This window comes from Lissotriton helveticus, chromosome 3_1 (assembly GCF_964261635.1).
Source record: "Lissotriton helveticus chromosome 3_1, aLisHel1.1, whole genome shotgun sequence".
NCBI classification, from domain to species: domain Eukaryota; kingdom Metazoa; phylum Chordata; class Amphibia; order Caudata; family Salamandridae; genus Lissotriton; species Lissotriton helveticus.
This window is the reverse complement of record NC_136061.1, coordinates 803,479,010-803,497,715: the sequence shown is the minus strand read 5'-3', so window position 1 is coordinate 803,497,715 and position 18,706 is coordinate 803,479,010. Positions and strand designations below refer to the sequence as shown.

The window sequence follows — 18,706 nt, the reverse complement described above, 5'->3', positions numbered from 1 at the left end:
CTGGATTTACTCTGCCAGCTCCTATCAATTTGATCAGCTTGACTGTTGTTATTTAACCACTTCGACGCTAATGACAAAGCCAGCTCGTCATGGGCGTTACCTGCCCTGCGCTCATGACGAGCTGGCTTTGTCACAAACAAGCCATTTGCTCCTCTTTGCGCGCACAGCAGGTAAACGCGGTAGCGCTGAAGCGGTTAACAAACATGACCTTCCTCCTGGTATGGAACAACACAAGCATAGCTGGAGGATTCGAACATCCTTATGTCAAAGAACACAGAGAAAGGTGAACACCTTAATATTCAGCCTTTAAATGTTCTTTTTCAGGGCAAATGTAAGATAAACAACGCAGACTAGCTATATAACAAATTAGTGAAGTTGAATTTATGAACATCGCCTTTATGAGATGCTTGTCTTTTTTTTAGATGCAAAGACAGTTTTAGATTCAAATATATTAAAGATCTATATTAAAATGACAGAGTGCTTTTTTATTATGTTTAGGAAACTATTATCGAAAGAAAAGCTGCAATGGAAAGGAATAATCTTCGCAGGGCTATGTACTCAAGAGAACTTTTAAGAGATGATGAAGATGAAGGTAGGTTGCATTTTCAAATAAGAAATGGTCAAACATGATTTTTGTGCCACAGAGTTCAGGAGCATGGACTGTTGGGCTTTTTCTCACCACAGCGCCAGCCATAATTAGGCACCATTTAAAGAAAGGCTCATCCTTTTCATGCACCATGCAAGGGTACACCAAAGTAAATAAAATTATGAAGACTTGATTGTCAAGGCAATATTAACTCCATTAGGATTGGGTTCCTAAATAGAAATTGTACACTCAATCAATCAATCAGGAGTTTATATAGCATGGCTACTCACCCGTGAGGGTCTCAAGGTGATGATCCTTCTGGGCGGGAAGGGTCAGTCAAAGAGCCAGGTATTGAGGTCCTTTCTGAATTTGGTCAGCAACGGGGATGGCCTGAGGTGGAGGGTCAGGGTGTTCCAGGTCTTGGAGGCAAGGTAAGAGAAGGATCTTGCTCCAGTTCTGGTCTTGTGGATCCGTGGGGCAGTCGTACCAATGTTTTGTACTGTATATTTTCAATCACAGACTATTTGAGCTTAGACTGGGAAGAGATAACTGTAATAATGTCTCAGGTAGGATTTTTTTTACATCGTACAAGGAGGAGTTCAGCTGTGTAGTAGGCTCATTGTCTCTGTCAATACACTTAAAGCTGGTGTGGATGGGCCCTAGGAGTCACATATTTTTTGTGGGCACTAAGCTTCATAGAAATGTACCTCAGAGATAGACTGCCTCTGGATCACATCTACAGAACTGCTCTGATTCTAGAACGTAGTCAACTTTTGAATATGAAGTATCCATTGTCTTCTTATAACTATCCTAGCTGTGAAAATATACGCTGAATTGTAACCCCCCCCAGTGGACTTCAAACAAAATCTCAGATGATGTCGCTGCTTGGCATCTTCTTCCTAGTGGCACGTAGAGTATTCACTGAATATAGTTCAGAGTTGTCTCGTATTGTTTCCTACGTTTTGGTATTTTGAACTATCATTGTTAAAAAGTTGGGTAGTTTTCTGCCAAGATGAGGGGCGTAAGCACTCTGTGCTCACTCCCTGACACTGTAAAAACACAAGTGCAGAATATAGTGCATTCTGATCCAATGGGTCGAATAAAATCACAAAATTCCTCTTTATTCGTCTCTAGGCGAAATATTCTGCCAACCTGTGTAAGTAATGCCTAACTACCTAGAGAATATGCATTTAATCAAACTCCTTTCAAGTAGCTTACATTTCAATCTGAGCACTACTGGAAGTGTAGTTTTACAAAATATATGTGTTCTAATTTCACCACAGCATTAATACAAAAATAGCTATTTTGCCTTGTGTTAGTTTGTAAAAGTTTCAAAACCACTTTCAGAGTCGATCAATAATGTTTTAAAAATGAAGGTCAAAGGTAAAGTACTAATGAATACTGTCCCAAAAACTGAGGCACAGTTGGATTGAGGAGGGGTAAAATGTACTGCCTCCACATAAAGGGCTGCATACTCCTTTAGTTAGTAGTCTGGAGCCAGTTCAGGGATGGCAGGATGCCTGGGGGTTTTAAAGGGAAATCTCCAGAAGCTTCTCCCCCACTTCAAATGGACCCCAGACACCACCACTTCATTGCACTATTGTTCCTGTGCATACTCTCCAGGAAGAAGGACTGCTGTGCTGCTACAAGGACTGCCACTCTGCTGGACTGCAGCTCCTGAGACACTGTTGTCCTGCTGCGCTGACCTACGGACCTCTTGCTGGATGAGAAGAGCTGGATCTGCATCTCTTGGAATCAGAACCCAAAGTTACTCCAAGGGCTCATTGGCTGGCCTCTTGTTTTGAAGCCTCAGGGACTGAACAGGCTTCTAAAAACCTTGCATCTGCACCTGGACTCTGCCATCAGTGAGTCTACCCTGCCATGTGGTGCTGCTCCAGCCCTGGATCCTGGGAAGTGAAGTCTAGGAGACCAATCCTATTCATTGTTAAAGAAGAGCATTCAGCTGGTGTTCAAGAATAATGCAGCATAATTAATAGCTTTCCCCAGCAACATCATTAGGTGTATTAAGAAGGAAATGTCACAGACAGTGAATACCAAGAGAAGTCTGCACATTTTGAAAGATACACCTCCAAATATGTATTGTGGCATAATACTTCAGAAAACTATTCCATAGTTAGGGCTGATGTGGCAATTCTTGCCATCCGTCTATAACCTGATGTAGACTGATGATGAAATCACCATCCCATATTACTACTATATCTGGAAAGAAAGACCACCGAGGGATGATATCCTCATAGGAATCAGGATAGTTATTTTAAAATGTATCAAGATACAAAGAGCAGCTTCTTTCTTAACATTGTCTGTGACATTTAGAATACTGCCAAAAAGATACTGAATTCTTCTATGAAGTTGCAATTTGGAGAGTATTCTATGGAACTGCCTGTTATATTACCATAACCAAAAGGGGGATGACAGAAAAAAGAAATCTTTCGAAGATGTGCAGCTTTTACAAAAGCATTTACCATGCTGGAACTCTTGTCTGATGTTGCTGACGGGCTTTCAGAGCAATGAAGTTTGAGATATGGCCAGTACATAGGACTATGCACTCCCTTTTCTGTAATAAGTTGTAAATTCCCTTGATAGCCTTTTATAAGGGTAGGTTTGGTAGGCACAAATTGTGTTTGTTTGGCACAGTCCAGTGGAGTTAAAAAGTGCCTTTCTGTTGCCTACCACATCAAAGAGGTTGTACTCTATTAACATGGTCACTACAAAGGCAATGCACACCTAGACCAAGCAGTCAACGAAAATAGTACTGCCCTGTATTCCAAACATAAGACCCAATTAAGGACGATTTTTCCTCCAAAACATTGTTCCACTGTGATGTTTCTTCAATACTCATTGTATAATTGAGGAATCATTTCATAGTTTCTTCACTGTGTATTAGAAAATTAATGATTACGACAAAGTATAGGTCTCTTTGTTTTTAGTGCTCAGTGGTGATCCACAAGTGTTCAATTATATGTGAAACACATAGAGAAACCTATGCAGTTGATGAATACAATTATAAAGGTGATGTCCCTTTATGTTTAATGAGATGGCTTAAAGGGTCCAAATGAGATTCAGGGTAGTATTGTCTACATTCTGACCCTTCTTAACAAAGAAAATGGACTTCCTGAGAATTAGCTAGACAATGCCATTTTGAAGCTCTCTTCAGGAGCTAGAACATTTCAAAAGAGGGGTAATTAATGTCATATTTATATAAGTTTGTGCATCATGTTCCAAACTGTAATTGTAATTACTTACATTGTTAATTATTGGTGAAGATGAACAGCAGTTGTCAATGGTGTAAAATCTACTAGCTGAGTATTGAAACAGAAAAAGTAGTAGAGCACATAGAGAAAGTTAGATAGCATTCAGTTTTGTTTAGCATAAGGTGATAATGCTCCATGCATGGCCAATGCCTGTCTGTTAGTTTTTGTTTATTAATGATGTGGCAACTGAACTGACCGTGACCTTAAAATATAACTGAATGAAGGGGGGTTAAGCACAATGAATAAAGCAAGGTAGTAGAATAAGGATTTGACTGAAGTATAATTTAAATTTATCTGGGTGCATGAGAAGACAGGAAACTCAGAAAGATGTTTGCTCTAATCTGCCAATAATGTTGCTACATGCTAAACATCCAAACCTAAGGAGAATCAGGTGTAGGAGAAGAGCATACCTAGTTAATACACCAATAGCTCTTTTTGTGTGACATTTTTTGTGGACCAATGATGCTGGTTTCTGAACTCTACACGCTGTGCCACTGCTGTCCAGAGCCCAGTGTATGTGACCTGATCCCTAAAACATGAGAGATTGAGCTCACTTCCAATTCCTAAATTCAAATTTCCAGTAAGGCAGGAAATACACCAATAGGAGGAATAGTAGAAGGTACTACATTCAACAAATCCATGTTTGTGCAGAAAAGACTTTGCAACACAAACTCTTAATTCCAGTGCCTCTGGGTTAGGCATAGGTCATGCTTAATCACTCTCAGTCGTGTTTACTATGGCCAAAGATAGACCTTAGATAGTAATGACTTTATAAGAGAGTAATGGGAATAGGAAAGTCTTTAGATTATTTTTGCTTCCTGCAGAAAATTAAAAGTTGACTTTTTTTTATTAAGAATTTATATAAGTATAGTTTTTGCCCGTGTCATAGTTCTGGGCATAATTATTTACTAAGTCAACATTTACAATATTTAGTTTTTTTCAGTGATTGTTATAAAGCACATATATTACTTGAAGGTGAAGTAAAGTAGGCTATGGAATGTCTCCCCTTAGGCAATGTATTAAATGGACTTCTGTTAGACTGTTTTAAACATAGAATGTCTGCGCATTGCACACTTACACTCACATCTTGTTATCCTCTCTCACATCTCATAATCTCCCACACTCACTGTGTCAGGACTCTGTCAGGTTTAAAGGATTATTGAATTGAATTGCTATACTCAAATGTTTAAAAAACCAAATTCCTTGTCATGCTCAACATTGCTTTTGTACAGTCTTTGGGCCAGATTACAATCTTACTAGGAAAGCTCTCCGTACGACTCTGATCCAGAGATCTTTCCAAGCGAATCACGCTTTGCGAGTCCCACCGAACGGACTCGGTTCGCTCAGACGCGTACACAGGCTCCCATAGCAAAAAGTGGTGGGTGGGGAAAAGCGTACACCCTGTAACGGGCACCCTATGTTACCCGCCACACTTTGCATGCATGAAACGGGGGGACCAATGGGCACCCCTCATGACCGATTGGAAGGGCTCCGGGTGAAGGGGGCCTACTACAGCCCCCCATAGTCCGATTCCAACAGCCGTTTCGTCTCGCTGAGACCGAGGCAAAACTGCTGACTGAATTGTGCCTTGTATTTGCTTGGTCGGAATCCGGATCCATTGCGTGGCATAATTTGTCTGCGAATAAGTCAGTCGGACAGGATTGGGTTCAGGAAACGATTTCGTCAACAAAGACAAGATCTTCCCTTTGTACTTGGTCATTCGGAGCGGGTGACGACTCGGTTGAAAACATAGGCGCCATATTGGATTTGCACATTCTGGTACCCATCAGGAGGCCTTCCTAACAAGATCGTCATCTGGCCATTTGTCTACAATTATTTTAATAGTGCTGTTGATGTGTGGACATTCATAGCTGCCAAGTGTCCCCATGGCAAATGTCTAACTTTAAGTCAGGCCTGACTTTTTAATCAACATCACATTGTATTCCAGGACTTGAAGTTTTGCTGTTAATATTGTAACTATGGGATGAAAAAACCAGCAGTAAAGTGCAAATTGGTACAAACCCAGGATTTGCTGAAGGTATCACACATAACAATGGGCCGCCTTACAACAATTCATTTTTTTGCTATTGGGAAAGGCTTTCATTATGTTTTCACCACTAGATCCTGTCAATGATGACAACACTCTTTTCACAGTTTCATGTCAGTGCACCTTGCATTGAAAAGTTTAAATCCTGGGGTGTTTGACAGGTAATGTACTATGGTTTTACCCATTGTGTGTTTCTATGAAAATGTGATAGTACACATTGGCCAACATTCTTATGAGCCGTGCAGTTTACCAACCAGTGAAATACTTAAACACTGAAAAAAGATAAAATATGATTTTAATATTCCCAATTGATTCTCTACAGAGTATAATATAACTAGATCAAACCTAAAACATGCTTCTATATCCTGCACTTTTAATCCATGTAAAATAAACTGGAAGAACTAAAAAGAAGAAGAAACAATATTTCAGTGACGTCCCAAAACAAAAAAGCTCAAGCACAATAACCTTTGATCACACTTTGTGTAGGCTCTGTAGGTAAGAAATTAAAATAATCCTTCTCTTTTGCTTTTCTTTCGTTGAATGGCATTTTAGTTTGTTTGTGGTTATGCAGGTGTTAATCACTCTTTATAACTCTGATGAGGGCTGGTTTCCTTTCTGTGAGGTTTTAACAGTTACTCCAGGTTTAACTTTAAATCCTAATTAAGCTGAGGAGACAGTATACACCCTCTGTATTTGATCAAGGAATGTGTGATCCTTACTGTCCAATACAGTTTGCATTTGTTGTTAATTCCTTGTTCATTTTAGCAATGTTTTAAAATGGGTTAAAATCTATAAGGCTATCATATGGTCTGTTCAAGAATATAAATCACAACTAAGCTTGCTAAAATAGTACTTCATCTTGCAGAAGAAATCAGTGACAGTGATGACGAAGACAACCTTTCTTCTGTAATGCATCAGCGAGCGAAGATGCCTTGGCAAGCTTGTGGAAAATACCTCAGCTCTGCAGGGATTCTACTCCTACCTTTACTGGTTCTCTCGCAGCTCTTGAAACATTCTGTTATGGTTGCTATTGACTACTGGCTGGCCAAGTGGACCTCTGATGCAATTTCTGTTAAAGATAAAGCCCAACAAAGCAACTGTTCTCTGAGTCAGGTACAGTTCTACATTTCTAAAATTCATGGCACATAAGCCACATTTTGTTGCTGTGTGTGTATTTTAGCAGCTATAAATATATTCCACCCTGACATGTTAAATGTTTTAAGGTCGCCATTCATTAGTCTTGCATCAGTCTGCATCAGAGCAATGTCAATAAATGGATTTTTAAATGTAAAACAATATTTCTTTTTTCATTAGCAGCAATACAGTATTGTAAATGGATATCAATATTTTCCATTCCAGTGCTCATTCCCCTACTATGTTTTGCTGATTGAACACTTTGAGTAGAGAAAGTGAAATAAAATGTACTTTTTAGCAAATACTTCTAATGCTGGATTTATACAAAATTGGGTTACTGGTTCAGGAGAGTGAAACCAATTTCTATTAGTGTGAAATCACTAGCAACCCCAAATTAACCTGTGCTTAACCCTCAGGTAGCACAATAGCATTCAGGTCTTATTTAAAGTTAATTTGTAAAGGATGTATGCAGCACTTCAAACAGTAGTAAAGTGAAAACACAGCACAAGAAAAATCCTACACCACTTTAGAAAAATATATTAACATTTAGTAAATTATTTGAGACGAAAACAACACAATACTAAACAGTAGAACCGGGGATATGTAGTTTGAAAGGTTTAGGTAGAAATAATGCTCAAAAGCACAAAGCGCCAACTGTGCTTATCTGATCGTGTCGGACTGGGACAAGGTCAAATGTTCAGGCTGACCACGATGGAGAACAGGCCGGATATAAGTACCAAGGTAGGTCAGCTGAGCAAAGTACCCTAAATCCTGGTTGCTGAGCATTGAGAGTTCCCACATAGAGGATGAACCTTGCATTGCCAGATCCAATGGGCCACAGGATGCGGTGTCAGGTCGTGCTTCGAGGATGCATTGCACAGCAGCAATTCTGGGGAGCTGTGCTGTGAGGTCCAGCATTGAGGATTCGTAACGCAGTGGTGGTTTGGAGGAGTTTCATGGCTTCGATGTGATGCCCTGCTCCGAGGAGGCTTCAAGCAGCGGTGATTCCTAAGACCTGTTGGGACTATGTTAGGGATGTGTCACACTGCAAGCATTTATGTTGCATTGGTTCTGCTTGGACCACAGCTGGTTTGGCAGAGCACCTTTGGGCCCTCTTCTAAGGGTCAAAGATTGGGATAGCACCACTTGGGGGGGCAAGATCCACAGCAGACAGAGTCCAGGTGCTCAGTTCAAGGTGTTCTGGGCCTTTTCTGTCCCATAGGTTCTGATCAGGAAGCGAGTTAACCAGCCCTTGTAGTCACTCTGGCGGTCCTAGGTTCACGATGCAGGTAGAGTCATTTTCAATCAGGTAGCAGGACAGAAGAGTAGCTGGGCAGCAGATTAGCAGTCCTTCTTGAAGCAGAGAAGTACAGCAGTCTTGAGTCTTCCACAAGTGTACCTTAAGAGTTGGGTCTGAGAGTCCAATATTTCTACTTGGTTCCAGCTTTAAAGTAGGAGAAAGTTCTGGAGGTTTCCACCCCTAGAGGTGTTTAGAATTTCCTGCCTCCATGCCCTCACTCCAGTTTGCTGGGGACACAAAATACTATTGTTAAACCTTTTGTGAGTGTGTTAAGGTAGATCCTTAGTGATGTGCAAGAGAGGTAGGTGACAGCTCCTTTCCCAAATCAAGTTAGAGATGGCTTATCACACCTATTCCCCCTTTGTCTCACTCTCTGAGACCGATACACAAATACCATATGCCAGCTACACCTAGTCATGTGGCCCCAGAAACAAGCTGCTGGCACCAAATGGCTAGGACAAGAAAAAGCCAACTTTTAAAAAGAGGTATTTTCAGAAATAGCCAGTAATAGCCTCCCTCTCAATATCACTCCACATCTGTTCTGGGGAAGTAACCTACCGCAAAAGAAGGCTATAGGTTGGTCTAGGCCCTCCTCAATTAACTGTGCTAAGGGAGCCCCTACGCCATGCTCTGATGCGTCCCTCTGCACAATGAACCCCTTGGGGATGTCAGGAACCTTGAGTACAGGTGCAGTACATATGGTCTCCTTGAGGATTTCAAAGGCTTTCCGGCAAACCTCTGTCCAGATCACATTTTTGGGCTGCTTCTTTGATATCAGCTCCTCTAATATCCTGTGAGGCCTGGGAAGGCTCTCAACTCAGTCTGAGTTTTGGGGGTTGCCCCTCCAAAATAGTCTCAGTCTTGGCCTGGAAGGCCTGCACCTTGATCCTGCCAACCATGTTGCCCTGATACACCACCGTACCTTGCCCTATCTGGCACTTACTGGCCTTGATAGTCAGGCCCACCTGTTGCATGGTATGAAGCTCTTCCTGGAGGTTGCACCTGTGTTCCTCCCAGCCACAGATGAAGACAGCTATGACATCCAGGAAGCCGGTACAGAATGCCTCATTCCCAGTCAAGACCCTGTTCTCCAACTTCTGGAAGGTGGCAGGGGCCTTCATTACCCCGAAGGACATCACCCGGAACTGAAAGTGGCCTTTTAGTGTTCAGGAATGCTGACCTCTCTTTTGTCACTTCAGTCAGAGCAATCTGCCAGTACCCTGAATACAGATCAAAGGTACTGAGGAACTTAGCAGTACCCAGCATGTCAATGAGCCCATTTGCTTGGGTGATGGGGTGAGCATTAGTCTTGGTGATGGAATTGATTCCCCAGTAGTCCAAATAAAACCTAAATTCTAGAGTAGCTTTGGGTACCAGCACGACTGGCTGCGCCAGGGACCAAGGGAGGGCTCAATCACCCCTAATGCCAGCAACTTGGAGACTTTACCTATCACCTTGTCCGGAAACCTGTTCATTTTGTTTTTAACAGGCATACCACCCCCAGTGTGAACGTTGTGGGTACACAAGTAAGTAAGCCCAGGGGCGAGGGAGATCAGAGAAGAAAACTGCCCCTGTAAATGGTCTGTGTCACTGTGCTGTTCTGGGGTCAGAGATGGGGAGAGGTTAACAACGCTAGTGACCCATTGTGCTCCTGGGTAGAAAGGAGACCAAGAAGAGGTTCATTCTTTTCTTCCCCTCTGTCATCTGTCGCCAGGAGCATGGTGAATTTAGACCTCCAAAAGTACGGTTTATGTGGTACACTCTTAAGAGGTTTCTAGGGGTCTTGAGATCCACCGGGTAGGTGGTATCCCCCTTCCACCCCTTCACCTCATATGGGCCTGTCCAACAGTCTCTGAGAGCTCTAGGATCCACAGGATCCATGCCCTAAATCTTCTGGCCAGGCTGAAACTCCACCAGAGTGGCCTTCTGATCGTACCCAAGATTCATTACTTCATGACTGGCCTCAAGATTGTCTTTAGCCTTCTTTAACAAGTGATGCATCTGGTTACAGAGATCCAGCATGTAGCTGACTACATCCTGGGTGGGGCTCCTGGAATCTTGCTCGCACCCCTCTCGCACAAGGCTGAAATGTCTCCTAACAGGGTGTCCCTTGGGGAGCTCAAATGGACAAACCCAACCCTCTTCTTTGGCACCTTCCCGTAGGTGCACGGCAAGCCTGGCAAGAGTATATCCCGCTTACTCATAATGGGTTCAGGCAGGCCCATTGTCATTCTTTTCAGGATCTTGTTTAATCTCTCAACAAGCCCACTTAATTGAGGGTAATTTGGGTGTGGAGAACTTGTGGGATACCCCACTCATCCCTGTAAGACTTTTGCGGTGACATGACGTTAGTGCCTCTGTCAGACACCACTACCTTGGAGAACAATGCATGGGGAAAAATCCCCATCAGGGACATAGGGGCTGCAGGTGCAGTCACAGACCCCAGTGGGATGGCCTCTGGGTAATGTGCGGTGTGGTCCACCAAGACCAGGATTAACTGGTTGCTTAAGGCTGTCTTAGGGTCCAAGAGACCAACAATGTGGATGCCCACACTTTCAAATGATGTGCCTACAACAGGCAAGGGAACCAGGGGAGTCGTCAGTTTTTTCTCTGCTTTTCTGCTGGCATGGCAGATGGGAGCCGACCTGCAGAATGTGTCTGAGGCTGTCTTCACCCTGGGCCAATAGAAATGAGAGATTAAGTCCCCTTGAATCCTAAGGGTACTTAGGGTCAAACTAGCCCACTAGGTACCTCCAGCAAGCGCCACAGAGCTGCGTTGCAGAGAGGTGTAAAAAGGGTTGCGGCCCCTGAACACCTGTCTGCAACGCAGCTCCCTGGCACATACTGGAGATACCTGTTGGGCTAGTTTCGTGTATATATTGTATATATTTATATACACGAAATTCACGAAATGTACAACATTCTATTTCCAATAACTTTGGCGCCGGTTGATGAATCTTTGAGAAATTTTCAGCGGAGAGGTCATACTTACTATTCCCACTCCAATCAGTGCAACAGTAGGGAAAGTGTTGGATTGCGAAGGGTTAAAAATTACTATTCCTACTCCAATGAATGGAACAGTACGGAGAGTGTGCCGCAGCGCCAGGTGTTTTTTGCCTGCTAGTAGCTAAGGTTCTTTTTTGTTTTCCTGGTGCCCTTTCGTGCAGCGGAGCTGAACTTGTTTAAAATCAAGGAGGAGAGTGGGGCCAGACGCGAGTGAAAGTCGCGCAATTAATCTCCAGGACTCCACTTACCAGGATCCACCCTGACGCCCACACCTGCACCGGGGCTCGAGCACCGCTCCCCTGCTGCTGACGCATTAAACCACCTCCCGCAGCGCCAGGGGTTTGTTGCCTGCTAGTAGCTAAGGTTCTTTTTTGTTTTCCTGGTGCCATTTCGTGCAGCGGAGCTGAACTTGTTTAAAATCAAGGAGGAGAGTGGGGCCAGGCGCGAGTGAGAGTCGCGCAATTAATCTCCAGGACTCCACTTACCAGGATCCACCCTCACACCCACACCTGCACCGGTGCTCGAGCACCGCCCCCCTGCTCCTGACGCATTAAACCACCTCGCTGCGCCAGGTGTTTGTTGCCTGCTAGTAGCTAAGGGTCTTTTTTGTTTTCCTGGTGCCATTTCGTGCAGCGGAGCTGAACTTGTTTAAAATCAAGGAGGAGAGTGGGGCCAGACGCGAGTGAGAGTAGCGCAATTAATCTCCAGGACTCCACATACCAGGATCCACCCTGACGCCCACACCTGCACCGGGGCTCGAGCACCGCCCCCCATTGCTGACGATATTTATTGGGCGCACTTCTCCGCGGCGCGGGAGCATCCTCGGAGAAGCCCGGGACAAGGGTGGGACCGTCCTAGCCCGTCACAGCCCGAAGCAGGCCGGGCTGGGCCACCCCATTTCCATTTGCGACCCGGACTTTAGCGTAGGACTTTACTTCCTTCACTGCCCCATTTAAATGTTTGTGTTTACTTGTGACATTTGTTTTAGACACGTAGTGAACCCTAGATTGTACTGAAAGTATCTGCTAGCAGTAGATGGGGTAAAATGTCACGTAAAGGGGGGAACGTTACTGGTACCCTGGACCAGTTCATAACCAGGGCCAGAACAGCGCTGGAAAAAGAAATTGCCATTGCTGAGCATCGCCTTTCTTTGGAACCTCTTTTTAATAAACGTTCTTCCTTGGGCCTCATAGCAACAGCTACCTCCCCAACGATATATGGGAGTCAAACATCCAATGTCCGGATGAGTGGGGGAACTAGAATAGATCGCTCAATCGAGGCGTCTCCAAATTTAAATATCATCAGGGAGAATAGCAATACTGACTCAAGCCTGGAATTAGTCCTAGATATTACATCCAATGAGCCACTAATGCTTCTCCCAACAAAACCCAAAGTTAGCGCAAAATCAGTGATAGCAGTCCAAGGGCAAGGCTCTGTAAACAAAAGGAAACGTGGTGGGACCAGACAGAGGGGAAGATGCCCAAAAACAGCAAAAATAGATAAAACCCCCAAAATACCCAAAAATGGTCTTAAACAGCCAGAAGATCCCTTACCCTCGACCCTCACACCGACTAGTACCTCTTCACTTAATGTTTTAACAGTAGAAAAATCTGCTCCCCCTTTATCATTTCCCTTACACAACGAGGGGCTCATGGATAAAGCACCTCATGAAATCCCTAATGGCCCCACTTTTTGAAAGGGTAAAGCGGATTTGTGAAAAGATTGATAACTTAGAGCAAGTAACGATATCTAGCTCTAATACCCTAAGGCAACTTGCGGATGGTTTACAAAACAAGGCCCTGGAACACCAAACGCGTCCCAGAGCCCAAAATAGTATTTCCAATAATTCAACCCAGTCACCAACTGCTCCCAGACCCATAGCTGCCCAACAAATGAATCACACTGAGAAGAATGGTAGGATTTCTCTTAGGGACTCGAGGGAGGCTGAAGGCGAGGGTGTGCAAATAAATGAGGGTGGTTCCCTTAAGGCCACAGAACATGTGGGACAGGAGAATAAAAACATCCGTGTAGGCAAGGACCTACCCATAGCTCCTAAAGCAAAGAGGATATTCCCTCACATTGACCTACCTCCACAATCAGCTCCATACACTGTAGTGTTAGCTGGTGTCCCGGAGTTAGGTCAAGAAAAATCAGAAACCTACCCCGAGCTAAGAAATAAAGTTGCCTACTGGCTAAACAACAATAGGCCACTCCCATTAAATGTCAGTGGGGAAATCTTATTTGCCAGGAGATTAAGTTGGGTGGGTCATAGAAGAAAAGATCTCCCGGTGGACTGCATTGCCATCAATTTTAGGGATAGACGGGTGGTTCACCACATATGTAACTGGCCCATTCATTTTGTTGAAAGTGGAATTCACACTAAAGATTTGAGTTTTTTCTATCCCCAATGCTCCCCCCTACCATCAACAGCCGTGTGTCATAGGGGTGTATTGAATATAGAACTGCTGGAGGGGATTAGACCTAGATATAATATCCCGACTTTCAACTACTTTGACAAGCTCTCTGAGCTGGAGAGGGTGGACTGACTTGAGCCTGAGGGCTCGATTACCAATGCAATGTCTAACACCTATGTCCCTACTGAACATCTAATCTACTCGGAGCAAGGCATCATTGACAGTGAGGAGACTTTGCCCAGTATGACCTAGTTCTGTCATCGTGAAGAAAGTATGGGCCTAGACTCTGAAAATGTAATCAATCAGGAAAAACCCTCTGTGAAAATATTATACTGGAACGTTGCTGGCCTGCGTGCTAAGGTGGTGAATGATATCTGGCTTGATTTTGTCCATCATTTCAGTATTTTGTGCCTGCAAGAAACATGGGCGACATCTGAAATACATATAGAGGGTTATAAAACGTACTTTTCCCCCGCCCGACCATCACCCTCTGGTAGAGCAAAAGGTAGACTGACCATCTTTGTGTCCAACATCTTGCAGACCACGAAAATAATTCCCATTAAAATGGAAGTCAATTTGCAAATACTTATTCTACACCAGAGTAAAACTACTGCTCTCCTAATGGTGAATTTCTACAATAATCTTCCCACAGACGATTTAATAAAAACCTTAAAAGATATATATCTTCCATCCTCCAGGATCTATTAAACAAAGTCACTAAGGAAGTGGAAATAATCTGGGGAGGGGATTTTAATCAAACCCTATGTAAACACAGTGTAAATACACTTTGTGGCGTCGTGGATGAACACGACAATCCAGTAACTCATTTCCCTCACGCTTTAGCTGGGGACTGCTTGAATGAAACTTTTTTGTGGCTTAGACCTTGTCCTCGTTAATGATATGGTAAATCCTACCATACCTCTTATTCTGACCTGTAATGGCAGAGGAAGGCTAAGCATAATTGATTTTATTTTTATGTCTTCCAAAGCTGGATCCCAAATATTGAACTGTAATACCCACGACATCACCATTAGCGACCATTATCCCAATAGTATTACATTAAAAATTCCACAGAAATGTCCCAGGTATGACATCATGAGGATCCTTGCTCAAAACAACCTGATACTAGATAAAATAAATGGTTACTCACTTAAGTGGGAAAAAGTGGACCCGTTGGATGTCACTGCGAGATTGGTCAGAAATTCAAGAGCAATGATTGACAAATGTCTCAATCCTGCTACCACCAATGAGGGCGTTCTGTCTAATTTTGCAACACTATTAAAATCAATAAAGGAAATTCTATCTGTTAAACTGAAAACTAGTAAGTTCAGATCTAACGGATGGTTTGATAGTACTTGCACAAATGCCTATCAGAATCTGAAAGTAGCCTTTCATAAAAAGGATAGAGACTCAAAGGAAATCGTCATTCTCAGGAAAACTTATAATCAGGCCTTAAAATTCAGGAAGGAGAATTTGAAAAAGGATTTCTGGGATCAATTGCACAAATCTTGTACCCTTGAGGGATAGTGCCTCCTTCTGGAAGGTCGTTAAGTCACCATTCTTATCAGACTCAAAGGCTAACCCCAGTCTTGATGCTGCGATTGATGAGCACCTGTGGGTGGAATATTTTGAGTGGATATTTGGCCTCCCACTAATCGCAATGCAAACTACTCCAGTTTTGACTATCTCCAGTCCAAAGCTGAATCCCTTCCCGTTAGCCATACATATATCCCATGAGGAGGTCGAGCTCGCAATGTTGGCTAGCAGGAATGGAAAGGCACCAGGCCCCGACGGGGTTCCAATTGATCTCTTCAAATTTAAAATGGATCTATGGTCCCCAATTTTAACTAGGGTTCTTCAAGCATCATGTGCCCTGGGGCTTGTTGACTCTTGGTCCCAGTCAATTCTTGTCCCCATTTTTAAATAAGGGGGCCACCAATTACCTTTGTGTTACCGGCCTATATCACTGCTGGACTCGCTCGGGAAAGTGGCTGGTCGTGTTATCCTAGAGCGTCTTCAGCAGTGGGCGTCCGAGAACAAAGTTCTATCCGATCTGCAATTTGGGTTTCGAGAGGGTTTGGGCACCACAGAGCAAGCCCTTAACTTGTCTCTTTTAATTGGCAAATACGTACATGCTAAAGGGGGGGCTCTATATATGGCGTATGTCGATCTATCTGCAACTTTTGACTGCATCAGCCACACTAAGCTGTGGGCCATCTTAGCGGATATGGGAGTAGAGGAGTCCCTCGTAATTTTCCTGCACGAGCTATACTCTGACGCCACAGCTAGAGTCAGGTACGGCGTGGGAGGGGAACTAACAAAGTCATTCAGAGTAGAGAGGGGAGTAAGGCAGGGCTGCGTCCTGGCCCCGTTTTTATTCAATCTCTATACAAACGCCCTGGAACAAGCAATGGTTACAGGGTGCCAGGACCTCCCCACCATTAACAAACGCCCAATACCGGTGTTACTCTATGAGGATGACGCCGTGATTTTAGCCCGTACCCCCATGGAACTACAGCGAGCTCTCGTGAGATACTGTACCTTTATGGCCAGCCTGGACTTAAAGATCAATATTAAAAAAACTTTCGTTATGTCCGCTGGTTCTAAGATCAAGAACATAAAGGCAATTTACATTGATAACCAAAAACTCGAGAGCACTACTACTTATCCGTACCTGGGTATTGTTTTCGATCATAAATCTACGTGGAAGTACGAGATTGAGTCTAGGAAGCTGTCCTTTACGAGGGCGGCAGTTGCTTTGGTTAATTTTGCAAATAAATTGGGTAGACGGCCTACGGCCGAGCTCATAGAGATCTATAGGGCAAAATGCTTAGCTACTGTAATTTATGGGGCTGGCGTGTGAGGATATGGGAAGGTTGAAGCGGTCCAAAGGGTATAAAATAGTTTTGTAAGATTTCTACTCGCAGTCCCACGGGGCACATCGACATATGCATGCCATTTGGAAGTGGGCCTGTCTTATATAGCAGATATAATCAAAATCCAACCCCTTCTTTTATGGCACCGCATTTGGTCTAGTAATGAAACTACTTTTTGTCAAAGGTTCAAACAGGATTGCATCTCCTTAGACAATGCCCATAAGATTGAATGGATTCCATATATTAGGAAATTTTTCAATGACATGGGTATGCTAAAATACTATCATTCCCCCGCTTCAATTGCTGTTTTGCCGAGAAAGCTGTTCAGAAAAGCTTGTTTAGCTCACCTAGAATCCCTGAGGCTGTCTAGCGAGGTAACTAAAGTGACAGTTCAACAGTCACTACTAATTCAAACAACCATGACTGTCCAGCCATACCTAACTTTCAACTTCTCAAGTTATCAAAGATTCTTATTAACTAGGTTCAGGCTAGATATTTTTCATCTTTTGGTCAGTTTCCCTACAACTAATAACTGGGCAAAGTTCTTACAACCATGTCCCTGCGATGATACCTCCCCTCAATCAACGATCCATACAATATTGTTTTGTAAATTCTACCACAAATCAAGAAGACGCTGGCTTATACGGATTTTAAAAATCATGGGCCTAGGAAAGTGCCGTCCTGCCTTTCTTGCCCTGCAACTGTTGGACGCGGAGTGTTTCGCTAAATCGATAGCAAAATTCCTGAGCTTAGTCGTTAGGCATAGACAAGACTTGGATCGACATGGGGTGCTTATTTTTATTACGACCTGTTTTTATTGCTAAAGTTTGATATGATTTTATTAGATTTTATTAGTATCTAACATGTTGCAGCGAATGATTGCTGTTTTTCTCAATTGTTTAATTGCTGATCTTAAAACTAACATAAATCTTTCACCTAAGCACCATGCACCTTATATACAGTCGTGCTAAAGTCTTGTTCTCCGGAGCCTCAACCTAAAAACTATTGTAATTAATTTATTTCTTGCTATTAAGAGAATTGCCGAAATTGCATGACGCCACAATGAACTTGTTATCCTTTCAACACTTTACCATGAAGATCACATTTTTAAACTGTGTTTTATATATTTGCAAGTGTACTATGCTTTTATGGCTGTTTGATACAACCGAATAAAGTTTAATTGAAATACAGTACGGAGAGTGTTGGATAGTGGGGAGGTAAAACTTACTATTCCCACTCCAGAGAGTGTAACAGTAGGGAAAGTGGTGGATAGTAGAGAGGTAAAACTTACTATTCCTACTCCAGTCAGTGCAACAGAAGGGAAAATTTGGATTGCGTGAGGGTAAAATTATTATTCCCACTCCAGAGTGCAACAGTTGGGATAGCTGGAATGCTGGATAGCTGATGGGTAAAACTTACTATTCCCACTCCAGTGAGTGCAACAGTAGGTAAAGTGTTGGATTGCAGAGGAGTAAAAATTACTATTTCCACTGCAGTAAATGCACCAGTAGGGAATATGTTAGATAGTGGAGGGGTAAAACTTACTATTCCCACTGCAGTGAGTGCAACAGTAGGGAAAATGTTGGATAGTGGCAGGATAAAATGTACTATTCCCACTCCAATCAGTGCAACAGTAGGGAAAATGTTGAATTGCAAAGGGGTAACAATTAATGTTCTCACTCCCGCCAGTTCAAAAGTAAAAACAAACAAAATATTAACAACAAAAATATTTTAAAAATGTATGAATAAAAACATATAATTATATTAAAAATTTAAATACAAATACATTTAATATTAATAATTAAAAAACATTTTATAATGTTAAATGCATAGGACAAATACCTTCAAATGTTATATGAAACTAAATAAAAAATAGTTTTCAAATAAAAAAATATTTTTATTTTGAAATTATTTAGAATCAAAAACATTAATTATTACAGAAATTTACAGTTGTTATTCCCTATCCTATAACACCACACAATTCACAACCCACATCCACATTTTCTAAATAAAGTACATACATATTTACCATAATTAATTACCAATTCAAGAAATATTATTAATTTATAAA

General features: G+C 42.6%; 1 protein-coding gene across 3 annotated transcripts in view; it reads left to right on the top strand.

Annotated features, from left to right (window-relative positions):
* The window catches only part of ABCC8 (ATP binding cassette subfamily C member 8), a 1,340,683-nt gene that overhangs the window by 994,328 nt on the left and 327,649 nt on the right, over positions 1-18,706 (top strand). For all 3 annotated transcript variants that reach the window (XM_078681060.1, XM_078681061.1, XM_078681059.1), the window contains 2 exons: positions 499-592; positions 6,771-7,018. In XM_078681060.1, the coding sequence (XP_078537186.1) occupies positions 499-592; positions 6,771-7,018 (342 nt within the window). The remainder of the gene's footprint in view (positions 1-498; positions 593-6,770; positions 7,019-18,706) is intronic.